At 37.8% G+C, this 23,481-nt stretch overlaps 1 protein-coding gene across 3 annotated transcripts in view; it reads left to right on the top strand.

The window, feature by feature from the left end:
- The window catches only part of LOC126100496 (DNA-binding protein Ets97D-like), a 62,840-nt gene extending 39,677 nt beyond the window's left edge, over positions 1–23,163 (top strand). For all 3 annotated transcript variants that reach the window (XM_049911107.1, XM_049911106.1, XM_049911105.1), the window contains 3 exons: positions 6,865–7,044; positions 7,202–7,425; positions 22,239–23,163. In XM_049911107.1, coding sequence (XP_049767064.1) covers positions 6,865–7,044; positions 7,202–7,425; positions 22,239–22,382 — 548 coding nt within the window. In that variant the 3' untranslated portion in view covers positions 22,383–23,163. The remainder of the gene's footprint in view (positions 1–6,864; positions 7,045–7,201; positions 7,426–22,238) is intronic.
- The last annotated feature ends 318 nt before the right edge of the window (positions 23,164–23,481 follow it).

Raw genomic sequence — 23,481 nt, 5'->3', positions numbered from 1 at the left:
AATTATTTGTTTAAATGATGGACTTAACAGATATAGTTACTTAGACAATACTTTTGACAAAACTAGCAATTACTGTAGATTTAATTAAGGGTTGGCTTTGCTAACTTGTTTTCAAGTAGAGTCAAATAAATACTTTAAGAATGCCAGTGTTTCGTCTTCCAAATGTTTATAATTAGTACAGAATTTATATTTGTTTATAAGTCAACAATAGAATTTAAGTAAGAAACAATTACCGATTTCACCCTATATCAAAAGATATTAACTAGCTGTGCGTGCATGTGTGTGTGTGTGTGTGTGTGTGTGTGTGTGTGTGTGTGTGTGTGTGTGTGTGTGTGTGTGTGTGTGTGCGCGTAAAACCTCTGTTCGTGTTTTGTAATCAAAGGTACAATGAAAGACTTCCCAGAAATCAGAGTCGATGAGTCCTGGTTTTGGTGGAAGTAGAGTTCTTCTACAGACATAAGAAGAAATATCAATGAGCTGAGTATTGGCAGACTTCTCGGTCCTGAAGATCAAAGATGAGGAAATTTGTAAGTTAACTGAACCCTCACATGTGGTGACCCTTGTGTGAGATGAACTGGAACACGATTAAGCAATAATGCTACATCCATCTGAAAACTAAATAACCAGATTCAGTGTCAACAAGGAAGTTTTTGGCAGTACAGACATTACTGTTCAGTGTCCAAGAGAAATGATTGATTGACACTGAAACATCAAGAAGCGGTAGTATAGCTAAAGACACAAAAAGAAAAATGCAATAAATTTGAATAATATATGCTTTTAAGCTGAGGAATTACAAGAATACGTCAAACAACCAGGGTTCATTTATTAAAAGTGAAGACTGAATTCGAACTACTATGAGTAATGAATGGTTATATTGACAATTTCCCCTGAGATATCCAGCGACAATCAGGAATTTCATCTATATCTACTGACATACAGACAACTAAAGTACCCATGACGAACGGCGCTATATGTCATTCAGAGCATAGAAGGTTGGCAACTGTCCATGAGGCTGTAGTCCAACAAACACCTGCCAAGCAGCACACAGTACTGAGAGTAGCAGATGACGCCAAATGGCAAGCAGCTTTGCAGCTGTCCATGGACAAAATGCCGTAACTCAGTAGGTTCAAATATTTTTTCTTCTTTTCAAAGTGCAATGTTGTGACCCCATGAATACAAAGATTAAGTTGAAGTATTTTGTTATGACAACTTCTGTGAATATAGTTGTTTACAATTAGGTTCTGAGGCATCAAGGGATCACCAATTTAGTATTGGAGGGCAGTGTGGAGGGTAAAAATTGTAGAGGGAGACCAAGAAATGAATACACCAAGCAGATTCAGAAGGATGTAGGTTGCAGTAGGTACTGGGAGATGAAGAAGCTTGCACAGGATAGAGTAGCATGGAGAGCTGCATCAAACCAGTCTCAGGACTGAAGACCACAACAACAACACAATTAGGTCTCTGTGACATTAATATGTTCCATTGTTACGACAACTGCTGTTACATACAGTAAGTTACAACTAATTCATGACAGCAAATACAAATACACCCATTCCACTATTATGACAACTTATGTTGGAAATAGTTCACTACAGCTGTGCTATTGCTGTATATGGTTATAAATTTTCTTTAGTTGGGAGTAATATGATGGCATACACAGACCACAGCATAACTATGCAAGAGTTAATGCAGACAGTTTTCCAACGATTGGCTCACTTAAATAAAGTAGTTATGCATATAGATGACAATGTCACCCAAGGTGAAAACAGATTGCTGCAAATTGACACCAGACATACAAATTTAAAAACACAGTTTAATGAGTTTGCTACCTCACAGAACAGTAAATTAAATACATTGGAAACAAGACTGCATATGGGCTTCAATCGTGTTTCTGAAATAGATAGACAGTTAGAGTTAATGGAAACCAAATAAGATGATACTTAATGAGTACATGTTATTAAGGCACAAGATGACAAATTAGTGCAAAGAATTGAGATGTCAGTGTCACATACTTATATTAACAAAATATTGATGTTTTGTCAGTAATAATTAACAAATTGGAACCTAGATTACAAAAACTTGAATTAAGTAAGGACATAAGTTGTAAAGGAGTATGTACTAAAACTACAGAGTTTGGAGACAACAAATCTGCATGTACTGCAACTACATGTATATTATTAGGAACACCAACAGGTCACAGCAGCAATAGTTTAGTGCAGACACAAATGCAATGATATCAAATAACACTTTGAGCTTAGAGGAGACGAAGAAAGAATGAAGAAAAGAGGTAGAAGACCTGTTGTTATTATAGAATGGATAGTAACTGTGATGACTTTACCACAACACTGAGCAAATGATTAAATCAGAAATTTCCCAAGTTTTCACCCAGATTTATTTCTAAAGCCATTTAAGAACATCTTACCCGATTCTTAATCAGATTTTAATAAGATATGATTTGTGATAAACCATTTGATGGGTGACACTGCACAGTGGTGTATGTCATAGCTAGAAGAGTTCACAACTTACATTAATTTTAACTGGCCACCATGATTGCCAGACCTTACACCATTACATTTTTGTTTATGGTGTTGGATGAAGTCTGAGGTGTTCAAACGAAAGGTAAATATGTGAGATGACCTGCTTGATCTCATCATCAGCTCTGCTGCCCTCATTAGGTGAACGTGCACGGACATTCGGACAAGCAACACAAAAATGTTTCTTAAGGGTGCACAAATGCCTTGAGGTTGATGGTGGGATATTCAAACATTTGTTTGAACTGTACAACAGATGTAATGTGATGTGTATGATAATGCTTAGAGGTGAATGTGTTAATATTTTTCAGTTGGTATATTGTAAAATACATATTATAGTGTTAACTAACTGATGTACATATTGAGATATTATTGATGTCCTGTCAAATGAGACACCACTGAGATATTATGTCAGTGTGGGCCACTTTGCAGTCTCTTTATAGGGATATTAAGGATCAATGGCTTAATGGGATATTCTGGTTGACCGTATCATACATAGCCCATTTGCAATACTAAATTCTGCTGCCTTCTTTCCAGAGATCGCACCTAACAACTCACATATAGCTGAAGATTAGTAATATTATTATTTAGACAGGTTCATTCCGATCTAGCAGTCGAATTGTGTGCAATGAATGGTATTCGTGCTTCAGATATTATCTTGCAAATGTAATTATTTGAGCTCAATCAAAGATTCTCTCTAGTAATATTATTATTTAGACAGGTTCATTCCGATCTAGCAGTCGAATTGTGTGCAATGAATGGTATTCGTGCTTCAGATATTATCTTGCAAATGTAATTATTTGAGCTCAATCAAAGATTCTCTCTATCAGTGCATTTTGTTTACTGTGCTAACCAAGGATTACTGTTAACACCAAGACCAGCAAGTGCAGCTATGTCTGGCTGCCATATTGAAAAATTCTCAAGCCTAGCAAATGATTATTCATGCAATTTATGATCACTTTAGTTACTTCCTGAATAATGAAACTGATCGCTTTTCATTGATAATGTCTATCAGGTCCTTAAGCTTTGAAAATATTCAAGATTTGACAGTGTATTACGAATTTTCATGATTTCACGGAGTCAAGAGATTCTACACCACTTTCCCGTGACAGTGTAATAGAATTTAAATTTCCATTCAGAAAAAAAGATCATTCTTATCCAGATCTTCAAACACTTATCAGTGCACATAAATTGGATTCTGTATTTTCTAAAATAATGAATTCCAGAAACACTTTTATCTTCTTTTCTGAGTAACATATGCCATAGCATCTAAGGGAAGCTTCCAGCATCTTCTTCAGGCTCTGTGAAGGCTACATGTGGTGACGTCACCATTTTGTGCAAGCCTGAAGATCCCTTTGGATTCTGCCTAGCAGCAGTACCCCTCACAAAACATAAGAAACAAACAAATGCACACATCTGTAGGTTTCCAAAAATTAAAATAATTCGCATAAACATTTTCTCTGTTATATAAGACTTAAAATTAACAAACGCGGATGGATACTTGCCACATGTCATTGCTATTATAACTGATACAGTAAAAAGCCCTGTATTATCACACTATGTAAACCTGAAAATGTGTTGAATAATGTAGAAAATAAATAACAATGTACACGAAGTGTGTTCTATCCTGGGAAACATGTGGTGGACTGTGGCATATGTCCATATGAAGTTTCTTGCATCAGATGATTGTGCCTGTCATATAGTGACCATTCTTCCTGGGACACACTGTATAATGAACATATTTTCCTCAAGTAAATTAAACATATAGACCTTGCTAACAGTATAAAAGGTTTTCTAAAACACAAATATGCTATAGAAAAAAATGTAGAAATTTGTACACGAAATTCTCGTTACCTTCTGATGATAGGCCTAAACCTGTTATTAGAAATGTATTTTTTTTCTTTTTCTTCAAACCCCCCCCCCCCCCCCCCCAGAATAATGTGACTGTTTGAAGTTTTCCCCCTTACTGCAGTTTAAGAGAATATTTCAACTCAACCACACACACAATATTAGTCACCTTAGAATACATTCACATTTAAAACTGACCAGTTTTGACAGAGCTATGTAATAAGGGCAGACTCAAAATAGATTTCAGATATCAGATAGCAGATGTCCATGCCATTGTTTCGCCAATTCTTTCAAAGAGTATATTCCTTCCTGCAGAATTGAAGTGTTAACAGATTACCAACCTACCATCTGGACATACAGTTTTTTTTATATGGACGAGTTCTGATACATTCCCGATAATGTGTAAATGGGAGACTTTTTTTGTCCCAGACATTTCGTAACTTTTGTCATCAGTTTGTATAAAATTATGTGGATTTTATCCCAAAGGATTTTTTTTCTGATCACCTTATGGATTCATCAGTAGAGATCTCATCTTTCAGTTTATTATTTTGTAAGTAAATTATCTTATTCAATAAATAATATATCCTGAAACTGTATCAAAATGGAAATTCAACAATAACAGAGTTAAAATTACAATTTTAACATATCTCTGGAATTTTCTTATATATATATTTAAGTTGTACAAAGACCTGCAAATTGTATAGTATCTTTTCTTATGGACAGATAAATAATCTCCCACACAAATATAATGATCTCATGAATATGTAGAGACAGTTGAAAGCCTGGCCTGTGCCAGACTGGTATCCAAACCAAAAATTCCTACATATTGTGAGCAGTAAACATTAATTATCAGTACTTATTTTTTTGGATAGGGTCTGCCTTTAGCAAAACACAATTTTCTTTTTATTTTTATTTTTTTAACCCAAACATGTTTCACTGCAGTTGCAGCATCTTCAGTGGGATTTTATTTTATGGCTGTTAAAGACAAAGAATGTTCTTTACTGTTTGTGTACATGTAAATATTAGTTTTTAAATCGTAATTACAGATATTTGGAAAAACACAAAAATTATGAATTCACACATTTTTACCACATGGTGTGGTTTTCCTGACGTATTATGTTCCTACAGTGACTGTTTTGTTTCACAGTTTGTCATCTGCAACCACTTACACCTTAAATTGTAATTTTGCTTCAGTAATTTATCTACACTTATTGAAGCCAAAATTACGATTTGAAGATTTGAAAATTGTTATGACTATGCCTGAAATTAATTTGCGTGTGTGTGTGTGTGTGTGTGTGTGTGTGTGTGTGTGTGTGTGTGTGTGTGTGTGTGTTTACATTGTGTTTCTCTTATATTTTTTCCTCATCTTCATCACTGGCAAACACTGTATATTGAACTGTCACTGTTTCACTGTTTACAAGCTGTAAAAACAAACATGGCTGTCTGAACATGGTTCTAGGACTGACTCAAACTTTCTTTGCAACTGATGCTTCCATCTGTGATTTCTGAAAGCTACTGGCAGAGATTCTCTCATGGCGTAAGTGGGAATAGCAGCAGTCATGGAACAGGATCTGCTGCAAGGTATTAATATGAAATGAATTAGGTGTTTGGCAATAATAGGAGGGAACATCAGTGAGTATGAAAGTTTCAATCAGGCATGAAGATGTGCTCATATAGCCTAAATGTTCAGGCAACTGCTCATCATTGATAAGCAAGGAATCTTGTTTTGAGTTGCTACATATTCATTACATCGAGGTTAAAGATATCTGAACAGTTTACACTGATATCTTTTCGTTTCAGTGCATTTGATTAATTCTGTATGATATATTCAGTGTAAGTGGTATGTCTCATGTGAATTAGATAGGTTGAATTTTGGATTACAATGTTATTGTTTCCTGTATATAATGGTATTCCACTTCATATCCTCAGACCAGGCAGTGTCCAGACGTGTTTTGATGATGACTTCACTTTGGCTGAACTTGAAATCCCACTCTCTGATCACTGCCATGCTTGTTCTCAGGAAGAGCTTCAAACAGAACATCCACAATGAATTAGCTTAGATAAATACAAAATAACTGACCAGCTATTACTTACTGATTTATGCTAGTTGTAAGTCACCTATCTTACCACTCAAAATGAAACTGTTTTGGGCAAACTCCTGAATTAAACATTTCAAACACAGTCTAGTGTTACAGTCTATCGTACTTCTTGCAGTGACTGGGATGGCACAGTTAGTGATTGCTTAGTTATCCCCTTAGTCTCAAGAGAAGCTTGACCCACATAGAAAACTATAAAGGTTATTCTGTCCTGCAAATGCAAATTTTTAGCGATTGCAAAAGAAAGATGTTGGCAAATGCAAAAGAAAGATGTTGGTGACTGAATTCTAGAAATTTTTGTTGTGTTATTAAAGCCTTGAGAAGTGTTGCATTGGAATTTAGTATAAATATGTGTTGTTAATGCCTAGAAACATTTTTTTTTTCCCCAGTGGTCATGCAGAAATCTCAGTCAGATCCCTCATCGCCCTCTGTCACACCACCTCCAGTTATTGCCCGAGGCAGACCAACTCGCATTCAGCAGAGACTTGGAAAATTGCCACGTGTTGTCGGTCTCCCGCTTAGTGTTGTTGAAGCCAGTGGAACACTCATAGGATGTGGGAATCGTACAGGTAGGTTTCCATCAATTTCCTCACAAGTTTCAAGATACTTTACGAAAATGGGTTATATGTTGCCTGAAAATTTTATTGTATTTTTAATCTCATTGGCAATTAAGCATAATGTAACAAGTGTTTGCATTCCTAAAAATGTTGTTTGATATTTTTGTAGGCAATAATGGCCAGATACAACTCTGGCAATTCCTTCTGGAACTTCTGACTGACAAGGAGCATGTTGAAGTGATCCAGTGGGAAGGGACAGAGGGTGAATTTAAACTTACTAATCCAGAAATGGTTGCCCAGCTGTGGGGAGAGCGAAAGAACAAGCCAACAATGAACTACGAGAAACTTTCTCGTGCCCTCCGTTATTATTATGATGGTGATATGATTGCCAAAGTGAGTAGTTTGGATTATACTAATGCTCTCTGTAGCACACTTTTATTATAGCACCGGGATACTTTGGTATGGGTTATTGTTTATGGTCTTCCTGAAGGTATCACAGTGACATACTCCCCGTAGAACAACTGACAAGGGAACTTTTCATGTTGAAACACACTTCAGTTATTTTTTCTTCACTGTTAGCCATTTCTGAAAACATTGCTGAGGTGAACTGGAAATTACTCACAACAAATTATGAAATGAGATTTTTTGCCCGGCCTCTTCTCTTAAAATTGCTTAGCGTGCAGCCCTAAAATCTCACAAGAGGCATTGTAGTACTCACTTGTCACGGTTTCTGCTGGTTTGCACAGTGAGTGCTGCATTACTGATTGAAAGTAACTAAACATTTGCAGAGGATACGATTTATATTTTATTCATAAAGTGTTTTTCAAATTGGTTAGGAGTATTTAACGTTTTAAATGTTTGGATAATAAGTTGCCGTCTCTTTAATCTAAGAATAGATGATCAATGCAGCTAGCTGCTATCTCTGTGTAATGTCTTGTCTGTATAGACGTGTATCTGTTGTCTTTCAGATCCCTTCACCTTCACACATAAGTCTATACAGTAAAGTAAGGCCCTTCCAGTTCTTGGCTGATCCGTGATAAGACAGGCGAAAAATTAGAATAATGGAGGATTATTAGTATTATCTGTATTTTCATTCACTCTTTCTCTTTCTCTCCTTTATCTATGTATAGTTTTTAATATAAGATTTCATTACGTGATAAAAAGAATCAGCCAAATAGAATCTTTGGTGGAGTCCTTCGTCTTGGGAATCAGCGGCTGGCTTGCTGTAAGAGATCTTGACATTTATTATTACTGTTAAACACTGCAATCAGTTGGGAGAATCAATCGTTTGGACAATTTGTTCCTTTTACGAAAGATTGCAAATTCCAGATGTGTACGAAGCCTTTTTGGACGATTTAACGCAGACTCAGTGATTGCAGGCTCTCTTCGACACAGCTGAAACTTCCCCACTAATTACAGGGTCAACGAGATCAACAAATGATTCAGAAAAAAACTCATTCATTCATTCACTCCAGAACAAAAAAGTCACAAACCTTATTTATGGAGGAAATCGTGTATTAAATCCATCTCCATTACATGTCCAGATCTCCGGTGATTCCACGCCTTAATTATTTTCCTTTTACAATCTCTTTCTCTTCGAAACAGACCGCCAACAGCACAAATGTTAATTGGCTCGCTTTAGCGAGAAGAAAAGCAGAATATGTGTCTCTCAGAAACACGTTGATCCCTCAACAGATACTCCAGAAGCTGTCCTAGTTACCACTCTAACAACCATGGAGAATGCATATATGCATCTCTGTTATTTCAAAGAATAAACGCACTAGAAAATACTTTGGCGTCGGCAAGCTGTCGCCGCATATATTACGAGAAAATCAGATCAGATAACTTTTCCAAAGAGAATGAATGTGGATGGTTTGATTGAAAATGATTAATTGGTGCGTGGTAGAGGGTATTTGCTGTGGGGACATTATAAGTATACACAAATAAAACAAGGTTCCCAAAAAATTGGTGACAATTTTTTCTTTGAAACTGTTGCCATGGTAGAGAATACTGATGCAGTGCCTCAAACTTATTTTTGTTCTTGATAAATGTTTCACTTAGGAAACTGTATTTGACAGCCCTATGAATCGCAGACAAACTTCGCAGTTTTCGTGCATAATTGGACCAAATTTAGTAATGAACTCTGTGTGTGTGTGTGTGTGTGTGTGTGTGTGTGTGTGTGTGTGTGTGGCCTTCAGTCCGATGAATAGTTAGTTTGATGCAGCTGTCCATACCATTCTGTCCTGTGCAAGCCTCATCTTCTCTGCAGAACTACCACAAACTACTTCCATATGATCCTATTACTGTATTCAACTCTTTGGTCTTCCTCTACAGCTGCTCCCCCCCCCCTCCCCCTCTCACCCTCTATTGCCAAATTGATAGTTACTTGATGCTGCAGAATGTGTCTTAAAAATCAATACCTTCTTTTAGCCAAGTTGTCTCAAATTTCTTCTTTCCTCAATCAGATTCAGTGTTCCCATATTAATTATCTGATCTACTCATCTAATCTTCAATATTCTTCCGTAGCACAACAATCAAATGCTTTCATTCTCTCCTTGTCTAAGCTGTTTATCTTGTAAGTCTACAATCCAGACAAGTGCTTATAGATAGTCTTCTTATGCAGCATGTACAGGGTTATTACAAATGATTGAAGCGATTTCACAGCTCTACAATAACTTTATTATTTGAGATATTTTCACAGTGCTTTGCACACACATAGAAAAACTCAAAAAGTTTTTTAGGCATTCACAAATGTTCGATATGTGCCTCTTTAGTGATTCGGCAGACATCAAGCCGATAATCAAGTTCCTCCCATACTCGGCACAGCATGTCCCCATCAATGAGTTCGAAAGCATCATTGATGCGACTTCGCAGTTCTGGCACGTTTCTTGGTAGAGGAGGTTTAAACACTGAATCTTTCACATAACCCCACAGAAAGAAATCGCATGGGGTTAAGTCGGGAGAGCGTGGAGGCCATGACATGAATTGCTGATCAGGATCTCCACCACGACCGATCCATCGGTTTTCCAATCTCCTGTTTAAGAAATGCCGAACATCATGATGGAAGTGTGGTGGAGCACCATCCTGTTGAAAGATGAAGTCGGCGCTGTCGGTCTCAAGTTGTGGCATGAGCCAATTTTCCGCGGGCTACGCGTGAAACTTGCCCACACGCGTTCAACCGTTCTTCGCTCACTGCAGGCCGACCCGTTGATTTCCCCTTACAGAGGCATCCAGAAGCTCTAAACTGCGCATACCATCGCCGAATGGAGTTAGCAGTTGGTGGATCTTTGTTGAACTTCGTCCTGAAGTGTCGTTGCACTGTTATGACTGACTGATGTGAGTGCATTTCAAGCACGACATACGCCTTCCCGGCTCCTGTCGCCATTTTGTCTCACTGCGCTCTCGAGCGCTCTGACGGCAGAAACCTCAAGTGCGGCTTCAGCCGAACAAAACTTTGAGTTTTTCTACGTATCTGTAGTGTGTCGTGACCATATGTCAATGAATGGAGCTACAGTGAATTTATGAAATCGCTTCAATCATTTGTAATAGCCCTGTATATGCGAACAAGAAAAAAAAAAAAATTCCCGGATTTTTCCCAGTTAAAAATATGTTTTTTTCTCTGGCAAAAATACACTTTTTATGGTGAAATACCCCAGGCGAAACTACAATTTTCTGTGTTAAGTGACAATATATTTTCTGTCGGAGCTGTAAAACTTCAATCATTTGAATTGTAAAGGTTTTGTACATGAGTCTGGAAAATCCCACAACTTTAGAAAATGAAATCCAGCAAAAAATAATGTATTTTGGAAAGATCTTTGCTGCATGGCAACATGTACACTGCGTAGTTTCATAGTACAAAGGTGTAAGTATGAATTACATCATATACAGCACAGTAACTTCTGAAGCACTGAAGTCAGGATTGTAGTGCACATTTGTTAGTCAGTCATAGTTCATGTCACATGATCTCACCAGCCAATGACAGCAGATATTCATAGCATAGGACGCGGATGTAGTCAGCCAGAACACTTCAACTTTTCCATAGAAAAGGCAATTACTTGTGAAATTGCTCAAGAACTCATCTCACACTTTCTTTAATGATAATTATACTTTTTGCCATTGTTATTGTGTAACTTGAAATTTATGAAAAACTAAGATAAATATGAAAAAAATAACCTTGAAGCTTGATCTTTTTTAGCATCTGTTACCATATGTATCAAACACAGATATGCTAGTTAATTTTAAATGATGCCATAAATGGCTGGTCTTCTGCAAGTGAATATTTTTCAAATGGCTGATCCTTAAAGTGTTAAGTTTTGAATGAGAGTCAAACACTCTGTGATTTAAGAAATTCGTCACGCATTTTCATGTGTAACATAAATTAATTTTGCATAAAAAGAAATTTTCTTTGAAAATAACACTTCTCAAACGAACATTTGCAATATTTTCCTGTAACCTGTTATAAATGTAAATAGTTGTGATGCCATGCTCATGAAAAACAGTTTTCTTGTTATGAAGTATTGTAGAGTCTTCATCCTAAATCCTGTGACACATCTTACTGTTGGCAGACACTTATGTGTGTACTGTGTTTGATTGTTGTGAATGGCACATTTTCTATGCAACTAAACTTTTGTTTTGGTGTTATTCTCTTCTTTATGTTTTATTGCTGCAGTATTATTCTATAGTTGTAGGCTAAAGTAAAATTATTTGTTGGAGTATCAGTTCTTACTAGTTTAGTTTCTAAAACAATGAAAAGTTCCCGAAATTCTAAAAAAATTCTGTGTTTTTCCCAGATGAAAAAATTCTGCCATTTTTCCTAAATTCCCGAGATGTACCGGGGCATAACATTTAAATTTGTATATATTCAACTAAATCAAATTCCTCTTTTTCAAAATGCTTTTTGTTCTATTATTAGTTTGAATTTTATATCCTCTCTACTTCTGCCATCGTCAGTTATTTTGCTATTTATGCAGCAAAACTTATCTACTACATTCAGTTTCTCATTTACTAATCTAATCCCTTCAGCATTGCCTGATTTAATTCAGCCTAATGTTGCTGTATTATGAGCAGCGTCACATACACTTATAGGTTTTGGAAAAAAGGGGGGAGGAGAAATCTAGTAGCATTTCAGTGAGTGGAATACTAAAAAGGATGTTACCTGGCTGGAAGGTATGGTAACCTGTCCATAATAATAATAATAATAATAATAATAATAATAATCTCTGTTAATGTTCTGTAAACTTGATTCACTATTGGAATAATTCTCAGCAAAGGTACAGTCATTGTACCAGTATCTGTACTATTTTGTCAATGTACGTTTGAAATGCAACTGATAATTAATGATTATTCTATCCAAGAACTTTCATTGTTGTTATACACAGTGGTTATAATTAAGCTTTTAGTACGAGCCATTGTAGCCAGAAAACTGTTTACCATGTGGATATCTAACTTAATAGAAATGATGCTCAGACTGCACTGCAGGATTATTTGTGTTTTTTGTAATGTTAGTGTTATGACTTGTTAGGCACTGGTAGTGGTACAGTGACATAAGGTTGAAAAGCAAACATCAGTGTGTATTACAGTCGCAGTCCACATGGGCATGGACAAGGTGCTTTATTCATAAACCTGTTTTATCAAAACAATAACAATAGTGTTGCTGCTCTTCATGAGTATCATTGTGTTAAAGGAATATGGAGAGGACCTCTCTCCACAACTTGATTGAAGAACACAATTCAGAAGTTCAAATTAACAGGCAATTTGCGGAATTTCTCGTGGGAGAGGCCTGTGAACCTCTCTCGTGCACATGTAAGCTCTGTGTGCTGCATGTGCAGTTGAGCTGTGCAGAGCTACTGAGACTGTTCAAGGTCACACTATGACTGTCTCAGGGCAGTCCAGAGAGCTACGGCACCAGGAAGAATCACTTCTCTTCTGTTGCCAAGGTCAATGTGTGTGTGTGTGTGTGTGTGTGTGTGTGTGTGTGTGTGTGTTTCTTTAAAACCAATCTTTATTAATATTGATAATATAATGTTATGTCTCCAATTAATCTAAATTCTTCTGTAGTGCCTTATACCTTCATCCAGCAAGAAACACTCTCCTCCTATTACAAGAAAACAGCGCCAATTCAGCATTACTCGTATATGAAGACTCCCCAAAGTCCTTATTAGCGAACTCTGACTTTTGAAAGGTGGTGTATACAATCACATCTCTGTTGTGCAGCTGAGTGTGTTTCTTGTTGGATTAAGGGTCCTGGTACTACAGAAGAATTTATATTCGTTGGAGATGTAACAGTTTATTATCATTTTTAATAATGATTAGTTTCAAGTGAAAAAATACACACATTGATCTTGCCAGAAATTGAGATGTGGTTCTTCTTGGCGTTGTAGCTCCGTGGGCTGCCTTGGGACAGTCACAGTGGTACCTTGATCAACCTCAGTAAATCTGCACACCTCGGTTGCACACGCGCAACACAGAGTTAAAGTCATGTGACTGTGACATCACAGAAGTTTGCGAGAGGGAGGTTCGCCAGCCCTAGTTTTACTGGCCAGCAAGGGCGATTCTCTAGTGATGGCAGAAGTGATTGCACAACACTGCAATCCAATGTGTGTATAAGGGGCCCCTTTTCTGGTGAGAGTTTGAGGCTGCTGCACAGGCAACTGCATTCAATGGAGCTACTGAGATGCCACGTAATGGGAGGTGTTGACATCAGCGTCATCACGTGTGCTGTTGTAATGGCCCTTACTCCGTGCAGGAACTTCCATTGTTAATAATGATTTACAATTTTTAATACCTGGTCAGGAATCCATATGAAGGAATTTTTTCCCACAGAATGGAAGAAGAGTGTGGCATATGAAAAATGTAATATTTTTCTTTCCCAGACTTTGATGAGTTTACCACCTGATTTCACACATAATCCAAAGTTTTCATTCCATTTGTGGAGATAAACATTTAATAACGGTAAAAATGAGCCAGTTAGGCTGATCACAGATTGTTGTGTATGGATGCACATTTTTCCTCAATTAAAGTGTCCATTTTATTGTCTGTTTCTGTTTTTAAAATTTGACTTTTGATTAGCTTGTAAATTTATGATTAATTAAAACCAGTGCAAGCTTCAGAAAAAATTCAAAAAGACGTGTTTAATGTCATCATTATTTCCTATTGATTGTTACAGATTTTTGCAACTCCATTTTTCCACCTGAACAATCACATACAGAATAGACAAAAAAAAAATCCTTTGGACATTACTGACATTGAAGTGTTTCATACGACTGTCATTCAATAGATACACCCCTGTTTTCCTTCATCTTACATGATAATCTTAATTTACAACAGTTCTTTCATTGATAGTGCATAATTAAATGTAGCATTATGCACCATAGATTCTCCACAAGTATAATTATCTTTCATTTATTTTATTGTTGGTGGGTTAGCTGTCTTCAGTACTGAGTGTCCCTGTTGTTACTAGCCATGTGATTGCACTATTTAAATGTTCACTCAAAAGTTGACCCACCATTTTTCACATCACTCAATTTTCATACATTTTCTGTAGATGACTTTGGTTGATGTCTGTTTCAAAACACACTCACAGAGTCTTGCATCACTTATACGGAAAGTTTGAACATAACATTTTTTTAACCTTGAACTATGGTTGATATGTTTCCAACATTTCTCAGAAGTTGAAAGGAAAAGTGTTAAAAATGAAGGATAGTATTCATTTTTTGTGAAAGCCCTGAAGTGAGAACTGCGCTGATAATCAGATGTTCTCACTTTCCCAGTTATGCTTGCTACACTCAATGAACTACAGCTGGTGCTAGCAAAGAGTGTCCATGTCTTAGTTTCAAGTGTCAAACCAGGAAAAACATCTTTTCATGATTTTATTTAGGTAATTTTTCGAGTTTTTGCCAGCTGAAATTTGGCAAGTGGTTTTTCAGCGACAGTTAAGTTGGAGTGACAAAAATATTATGGTCAGTTACAGCATAAGAATTTGAATCTTTTATTCTAAGAAGAAGAACATGTTCCAAGTGTTGCATTTCACCACTTACCATTCCATTTAATGGAATGATGCCCCAACTGTGACCAAACATGGATGGGTGAAGACAAAAATGTAATTGTGTTAGATTAGATTAGATTTACTTTCATTCCAATTGATCTGTAGTGAGGAGGTCCTCCAGAATGTAAAACATGTCAGAAAAACGGGTCCCAAGTGGAATGATCATCTTTTTTTTAAATGAACACTGTATGACAGAATCATTTTACAAACAATCATTTACTAAGATCACATTAATGCACTGAATTTTAAAAAAAATGTGTTTTATTTGTAAAGTAATAAACATATAATAGAACTACTTATAAGAAAGAAACATTCCACATGGGAAAAATATATTAAAAAACAAAAATGCTGTGACTTACCAAATGAGAAAGCGCTGGTAGATAGACACAATAAAAACACACAAACACACACAGAAATTTCAAGCTTTCGCAACCCACGGTTGCTTCATCAGGAAAGAGGGAAGGAGAGGGAAAGACGAAAGGATGTGGGTTTTAAGGGAGAGGGTAAGGAGTCATTCCAATCCCGGGAGCGGAAAGACTTACCTTAGGGGGAAAAAGGGACAGGTACACACACACACACACACACACACACACACACACACACATATACAGACACAGGCAGACATTGTAAAAGCAAAGAGTTTGGGCAGAGATGTCAGTCGAGGCGGAAGTACAGAGGCAAAGATGTTGTTGAGTGACAAGTGATGTACGAGGGGCGGCAACTTGAAATTAGCGGAGGTTGAGGCCTGGTGGGTAACAGGAAGAGAGGATATATTGAAGGGCAAGTTCCCATCTCCGGAGTTCTGATACGCTGGTGTCAGTGGGAAGTATCCAGATAACCCGGACGGCGTAACACTGTGCCAAGATGTGCTGGCCGTGCACCAAGGCATGTTTAGCCACAGGGCGATCCTCATTACCAACAAACACTGTCTGCCTGTGTCCGTTCATGCGAATGAACAGTTTGTTGCTGGTCATTCCCACATAGAAGGCTTCACAGTGGAGGCAGGTCAGTTGGTAAATCACGTGGGTGCTTTCACACGTGGCTCTGCCTTTGATCGTGTACACCTTCCAGGTTACAGGACTGGAGTAGGTGGTGGTGGAAGGGTGCATGGGACAGGTTTTACACCGGGGGCAGTTACAAGGGTAGGAGCCAGAGGGTAGGGAAGATGGTTTGGGGATTTCATAGGGATGAACCAAGAAGTTAGGAACGTTAGGTGGACGGCGGAAAGACACTCTTGGTGGAGTGGGGAGGATTTCATGAAGGATGGATCTCATTTCAGGGCAGGATTTGAGGAAGTCATATCCCTGCTGGAGAGCCACATTCAGAGTCTGATCCAGTCCCGGGAAGTATCCTGTCACAAGTGGGGCACTTTTGGGGTTCTTCTGTGGGAGGTTCTGGGTTTGAGGGGATGAGAAAGTGGCTCTGGTTATTTGCTTCTGTACCAGGTCAGGAGGGTAGTTGCAGGATGCGAAAGCTGTTTTCAGGTTGTTGGTGTAATGGTTCAGGGATTCAGGACTGGAGCAGATTCGTTTGCCACGAAGACCTAAGCTGTAGGGAGGGGACCATTTGATATGGAATGGGTGGCAGCTGTCATAGTGGAGGCACTGTTGCTTGTTGGTGGGTTTGATGTGGACGGATGTGTGAAGCTGGCCATTGGACAGATGGAGGTTAATGTCGAGGAAAGTGGCATGGGATTTGGAGTAGGACCTGGTGAATCTGATGGAACCAAAGGAGTTGAGGTTGGAGAGGAAATTCTGGAGTTCTTCTTCACTGTGAGTCCAGATCATGAAGATGTCGTCAATAAATCTGTACCAAACTTTGGGTTGGCAGGCCTGGGTGACCAAGAAGGCTTCCTCTAAGCAACCCATAAATAGGGTGGCGTACGAGGGGGCCATCCTGGTACCCATGGCTGTTCCCTTTAATTGCTGGTATGTCTGGCCCTCAAAAGTGAAGAAGTTGTGAATTAGGATGAAGCTGGCCAAGGTAATGAGGAAAGAGGTTTTAGGTAGGGTGGCCTTCAATATATCCTCTCTTCCCGTTACCCACCAGGCCTCAACCTCCGCTAATTTCAAGTTGCCGCCCCTCGTACATCACTTGTCACTCAACATCTTTGCCTCTGTACTTTCGCCTCGACTGATATCTCTGTCCAAACTCTTTGCCTTTACATATGTCTGCCTGTGTCTGTATATGTGTGGATGGATATGTGTGTGTGTGTGTGTGTGTGTGTGTGTGTGTGTGTGTGTGCTCGACTGTATACCTGTCGCTTTTTCCCCCTAAGGTAAGTCTTTCTGCTCCCAGGATTGGAATGACTCCTTATCCTCTCCCTTAAATCCCACATCCTTTCGTCTTTCCTTCACCTTCCCTCTTTCCTGATGAAGCAACCATGGGTTGCGAAAACTTGAAATTTGTGTGTGTGTGTTTGTGTGTTTTTTATTGTGTCTATCTACCAGCGCTTTCTCGTTTGGTAAGTCACAGCATCTTTGTTTTTCACTACAAAAAATCAAACTTGCCTAGCTTGAAGAGGGATACCAGATGGTGGTATGGTTGGCCCGCTAGATGGCGCTGCCATAGGTCAAACGGATATCAGCTGTGTTTTTTTTTTAAATAGAAACCCCTATTTTTTTATTACATATTCGTGTAGTACGTAAAGAAATATGAATGTTTTAGTTGGACCACTTTTTTAGCTTTGTGATAGATGGCGCTGTAATAGTCACAAACATATGGCTCACAATTTTAGACATACAGTTGGTAACGGGTAGGTTTTTTAAATTAAAATACAGAATGTAGGTACGTTTGACATTTTATTTCATTTGTTCCAATGTGATATATGTACCTTTGTGAACTTATCATTTCTGAGAATGCATGCTGTTACAGCGTGATTACCTGTAACTACCGCATTAATGCAATAAATGCTCAAAATGATGTCCGTCAGCCTCAATGCATTTGGCAATATGTGTAACGACATTCCTCTCAACAGCATGTAGTTAGACTTCCGTATTGTTCGCACATGCATTGATAATGCGCTGATGCATGTTGTCAGGCGTTGTCGGTGGATCACGGTAGCAAATATCCTTCAACTTTCCCCACAGAAAGAAATCCGGGGATGTCAGATCCAGTGAACGTACAGGCCATGGTATGGTGCTTTGACGACAATCCACCTGTCATGAAATATACTATTCAATACCGCTTCAACCGCTACACCACCATTCTGTCATGCAGTGAAACTTCTTGTAGTAACATCGGTAGGACATTACGTAGGAAATCAGCATACATTGCACCATTTAGATTGTCATCGATAAAATGGGGGCCAATTACCCTTCCTCTCATAATGCTGCACCATACATTAACCCGCCAAGGTCGCTGATGTTCCACTTGTTGCAGCCATCGCGGATTTTCCGTTACCCAATAGTGCATATTATGCCGGTTTATGTTACTGCTGTTGATAAATGATGCTTCGTCGCTAAATAGAATGCGTGAACAAAATCTGTCATCGTCCAGTAATTTCTCTTATGCCCAGTGGCAGAACTGTACACAACGTTCAAAGTTGTCACCAAGCATAGAAATATGGTACGGGTGCAATCAATGTTGATGTAGCATTCTCAACACCGACATTTTTGAGATTCCTGATTCTCGCGCAATTTGTCCGCTACTGATGTGCGGATTAGCTGCGACAGCAGCCAAAACACCTACTTCGGCATCATCATTTGTTGCTGGTCATGGTTGACATTTCGCATGCAGCTGAACACTTCCTGTTTCCTTAAATAACTTACCTATCTGGTGAACGGTCCGGACACTGGATGATTTCGTCCAGGATACCGAGCAGCAGACATAGCACACGCCCGTTGGGCATTTTGATCACAATAGCCATACATCAACACGACATCGACCTTTTCCACAGTTGGTAAATGGTCCATTTTAACACAGGTAATGTATCACAAAGCAAATACTGTCCGCACTGGCGGAATGTTACCGTGATACCATGTACTTATACAGCTCCATCGATCACAAAGCGAAAAAAGTGGTCCAACTAAAACATTCATCTCTCTTTACATACTACACGAATATGTAATAAAAAATGGGGGTTCCTATTTTAAAAAACACAGTTGATATCTATTTTATCTATGGCAGCACCATCTAGTGGGCCAACCATAGCGCCATCTGGTTTCCCCCTTTAAGCTAGACGAGTTTTGTTCTTTGTAGTTTTTTCGTTTGATATTTGGCCCGGTCACTATCAATGGACCACCCACACAAATCAGTTGGTTCTACTGAGAAATTCATCAATGGAGTAGGAGGAGTTGGCCCCCAATAAATCTTTTAGGCTTCTCTTAAACTGAATTTCATTGGTTGTTAAGCTTTTTATGGCTGCTGACAAGTTATTGAAAATGTGTGTTCCTGAATAATGCACACCTTTTTGTATAAGAGTAAGTCACTTTAAATCCCTGTGAAGATTATTCTTATTTCTAGTATAGATTCCATGAATTGAACTGTTGGTTTGAAAAAGTGATATATTTTTAATGACAACTTTCATCAAGGAATAAATATATTGGGAAGCAGTAGTTAGTATCCTTAGTTCCCTAAACAGGCTTCTGCAGCATGTTCTTGAGTTCACACCACATATAACTCTTATTGCACATTTTTGTTCCTGGAAAACTTTAGCTTGGCTTGATGAATTGCCCCAAAAAACAATCCCACATGACATTATGGAATGAAAGTAAGCACAGTATGCCAGCTTTTTCATTTTTATATGCCCTATGGCTGACACAATTCACATTGCAAATAGATTTGTGAAGACGCTTCAGCAGTTCTGTGGTGTGTTCCTCCCAGTTGAATTTTTTATCAAGCTGTAATCCCAAGAACTTAAAACTGTCCACTTCTTCTATCTGCTTGTCATCGTATGTTAGGCATGTACTTGTGGGACACCCCTTACAAGTCCTGAACTGCATGTAGTGTGTTTTTTCAAAGTTTAGTGACGAAGAATTGTTTAGGAACCAGTGATTAATGTCCACAAATATTTTATTAGCCGATCTTTCTAAGACTGCACTTGATTTGCTATTTATTGCAATGTTTGTATCATCGGCAAACAAAACGAACTTGGCATCTGGTAATGTTACTGATGAAAGGTCATTGATATACACAAGTAAAAGTGAGGGCCCTAAAATGGAATCTTGTGGGACCCCACATGTAATTAGTTCCCAGTTGGATGACGCCTGATAGCGTAATACATGTCTCTTTCCTAATAACACCCTTTGTTTCCTGCCAGAGATGTAAGATTTGAACCATTTTGTAGCATTTCCTGTTGCACCATAATATTCTAATTTACTTAAAAGGATATTGTGATTTACACACTCAAATGCATTTGACAGATCACCAGATATATGAGTTGCCTGCAATTTTTTGTCTGATGAATTAAGTACATTTTCACTGTAATTGTAGATAGCCTTCTCAATATCAGAACGCTTTAGAAATCCGAACTGCGACTTTGACAGTATGTTATTTGTGGTAAGATGGTTATAAAGCCGATTGTACATTATCTTTTCTAAAATTTTTGAGAATGCTGGCAAAACTGAAATTGGACAGAAATTTGATGCTATTTCTTTATCTTCCATCTTAACTGGCCCACCCACTACAACCACGGTGTCTTCCTTAGTGAAATCTTTGCAAAGTGATCCTAAATCCTCTGTCACCTGCTCCAGACCAGCACTAGGTTTAAAAAAAAAAATTGGTGACCTGTTATTCTGATCCTAGTTCATCCTGCAAAAGTTGGCCAACACCTCTTCTGTGGGAACTACCTAACAACAACACTTTCTTTCTGTTTACTTTTTTCCCTACATTCTTACTTTTCAATTTGCTGCTGAAAGTTTGTTGCGCCCAGTCTACACCTGCAGTTGCTTGAGGCTCACTAGCTTCTAACTGAAGCAACAGGACAAATCTATTTTCTACATTCACTATGAAGCTGTCAGACAAAGTTCTAGGCCTGTTCCTCCTGTTGCCTGTTGCCACTTCCCACCTCTCTTTACCCTTCTCTCTCCTTAACCTGTCAAGATCTCCCCAGCCTGAAGGACAGCAATTTTCCTCTCCTGTTCTAGTATCTTCCTATCTCTACTATATATTCTACAAAACCACTGATGAGTCTCATTTACTTCCCCTATTCCCACGCCACTACAGGCACCCACTTGGAAAAAACTACAGCACCTGTCACACCAAAGCCCCGACCTAACAGTTCTAAGGCAAGTCAAGCACTTTTCACACATGATAAACATAATAATTCCACATATGATTCCATAAATTTGGCCTATACGGAATTGTATGTAAACTAAAACAACAGTGCAAAGTTTATGAAACAACAACTTAAACTTTACGCTACTTTCCAGAAATGTGAGTTAAATAATGAAGAGGTATGCTACAGTTAAGTTGCTGGAGAGAGCAAAGAACAATTAAATGAAATTCTATAGATTTGCTGAAGCAAAACGTAAACAGAAAATATGACTGTAACCCGACTGTACGATCTTTTTGCGTTTTCTGCTATACTACGTAAAGAAAAATGAAACCTTTAATGGTAAGCTAAAAAAGCACACTAATACTCCTATTTACCACATAATCAGTACTAAGCTAAATGTTTTTATAATTTGAACACCAAAACTCGTGCTAGGTGCCTGGTTGCAGTGTTTTGCTGGGAGAACTCAGGTAATCATATGTTACGCAGATGTGGGCACAGAGAGAAATGGATATTACGCAAGTGGTGAAAATGTCCATGGGGCACATTGCTCAATTCAGGAATGTAAATTTATGCTTCAGTATAATAAATTAATTTTTCATTATGGCCAATTAGTTTGAAATACTGCAACAATTCTATTACAGAATCATGCATTCTGACTTTTTTGTTGAGGGGTAGTGGTTAGGGGAGATTGTGAACATTCTGTGTTCACGGAAAATGGGTTATTCATTCTCTCAACCTGCCCTCTAAAGATGACGCATTTGCTGTTACAATAGTACTCTTCAATTAGAAAACAAGTAATATGTCACATTAGCATATGATTTATTTATATAAATATGTTATGTTAGTATTTTGAAGGAAGCTGGTAGACATATAGAGGTTGATATTTGAGACACACAAAGCAGTACTACTCATAACTAAGTTGTATATTTCTTTTTATTCTTTCAGGTGCATGGGAAACGTTTTGTGTACAAGTTTGTATGTGATCTGAAGAAATTACTTGGTTATAGTGCCCGTGAACTGCATAAATTGGTCACAGAATGTGCAAATGCTCATGCTCAGGCTCGTTTGGAGTCTAATTTTTCAAGCTGAGCTGTAAATAAAAATGCCATACTGTAAAAAGTATAAATATGCATAAAAATGTTAAATTTTTATGTTCCATGATATTGCTAACTGCCTGATTTGTGTCTGTGATTTCGACCTATTTGTGACCTAGATTGGTTGCTGGAGGAAGTGAATGCTTACACCAGGAATAAGGAGAAACTCACAGCAAGTTACAGCAAATATTATTAAATTGTAATGAAACAAACCTGACTACATAGCTTTCCCTCCATAACTGTTCATTTTTTTGGAAATTGATTAAGGTGCCAAGTCAGAACACTCGTGTACTATGAATATACTTTAAGGTATACAGAAAATTTGTTGTCACACTGGTAATATACTATTAACTCCTGTTCTGAAATGAGTGTTGTTTGTTTGGACTTGAGGGGAAAAAAAATTAAGAATTTGCAGTGAGGAGGAAATGCTTGTTCAAGAAGCTACACATTCATTGATTGTATTGGTGACTGGCCAAAAAACATTGCGTACTGTACTTAAATGGGGAAGAAAATTTCTATTTACCAGAGGGCAGGAGCTGTAAAGATAAACAAAACAACCTTCTGATAAGTAAAAGTTTTTCTTATCTGTATTTTAAAACACTTTTCATTTGGAGTGGTTTTTTTCCACTCCTGGTAATCATATTAAATATGAGTGATGTGTATGGATGTCTATGTTCTACATCTGTGTCAATAGACATGCATTTACCCACTGAATGTCATGAATATTTTCCCTTTATCCCGATATTCTAGTTGTAATCAACTGGAAAAAAAAAGAACTGATGATTTCAAACAAGGAACAGTCTTTTGTCTTCCCTGAGGTCATTCTCTGCAGGTTAGTAAAATCGTTTTTCCATGTCCCATTAACAATAAGTGCATCCCTAATCTACAGTAAGGTGACAATAGCTTTTATTTCTGCATATTCTAGTTACTCAGTTTCAGTAGCTTCAGTATTTCTTTAAAAATTGGAGTTTGAGCATTCACTTCCTCCTCTTTGTCCTTAACCATGTGTTAACAAATTGCTAAAAGAAATATATTTTCTGTGAAAAATAAAACAATATATCTTATGTAAATAATTGTCAGTTTTTCTTTTGATA

Source organism: Schistocerca cancellata, chromosome 9, assembly GCF_023864275.1.
Source record: "Schistocerca cancellata isolate TAMUIC-IGC-003103 chromosome 9, iqSchCanc2.1, whole genome shotgun sequence".
Lineage (NCBI taxonomy): Eukaryota > Metazoa > Arthropoda > Insecta > Orthoptera > Acrididae > Schistocerca > Schistocerca cancellata.
This window is presented reverse-complemented; position numbering and strand designations above follow the sequence as displayed.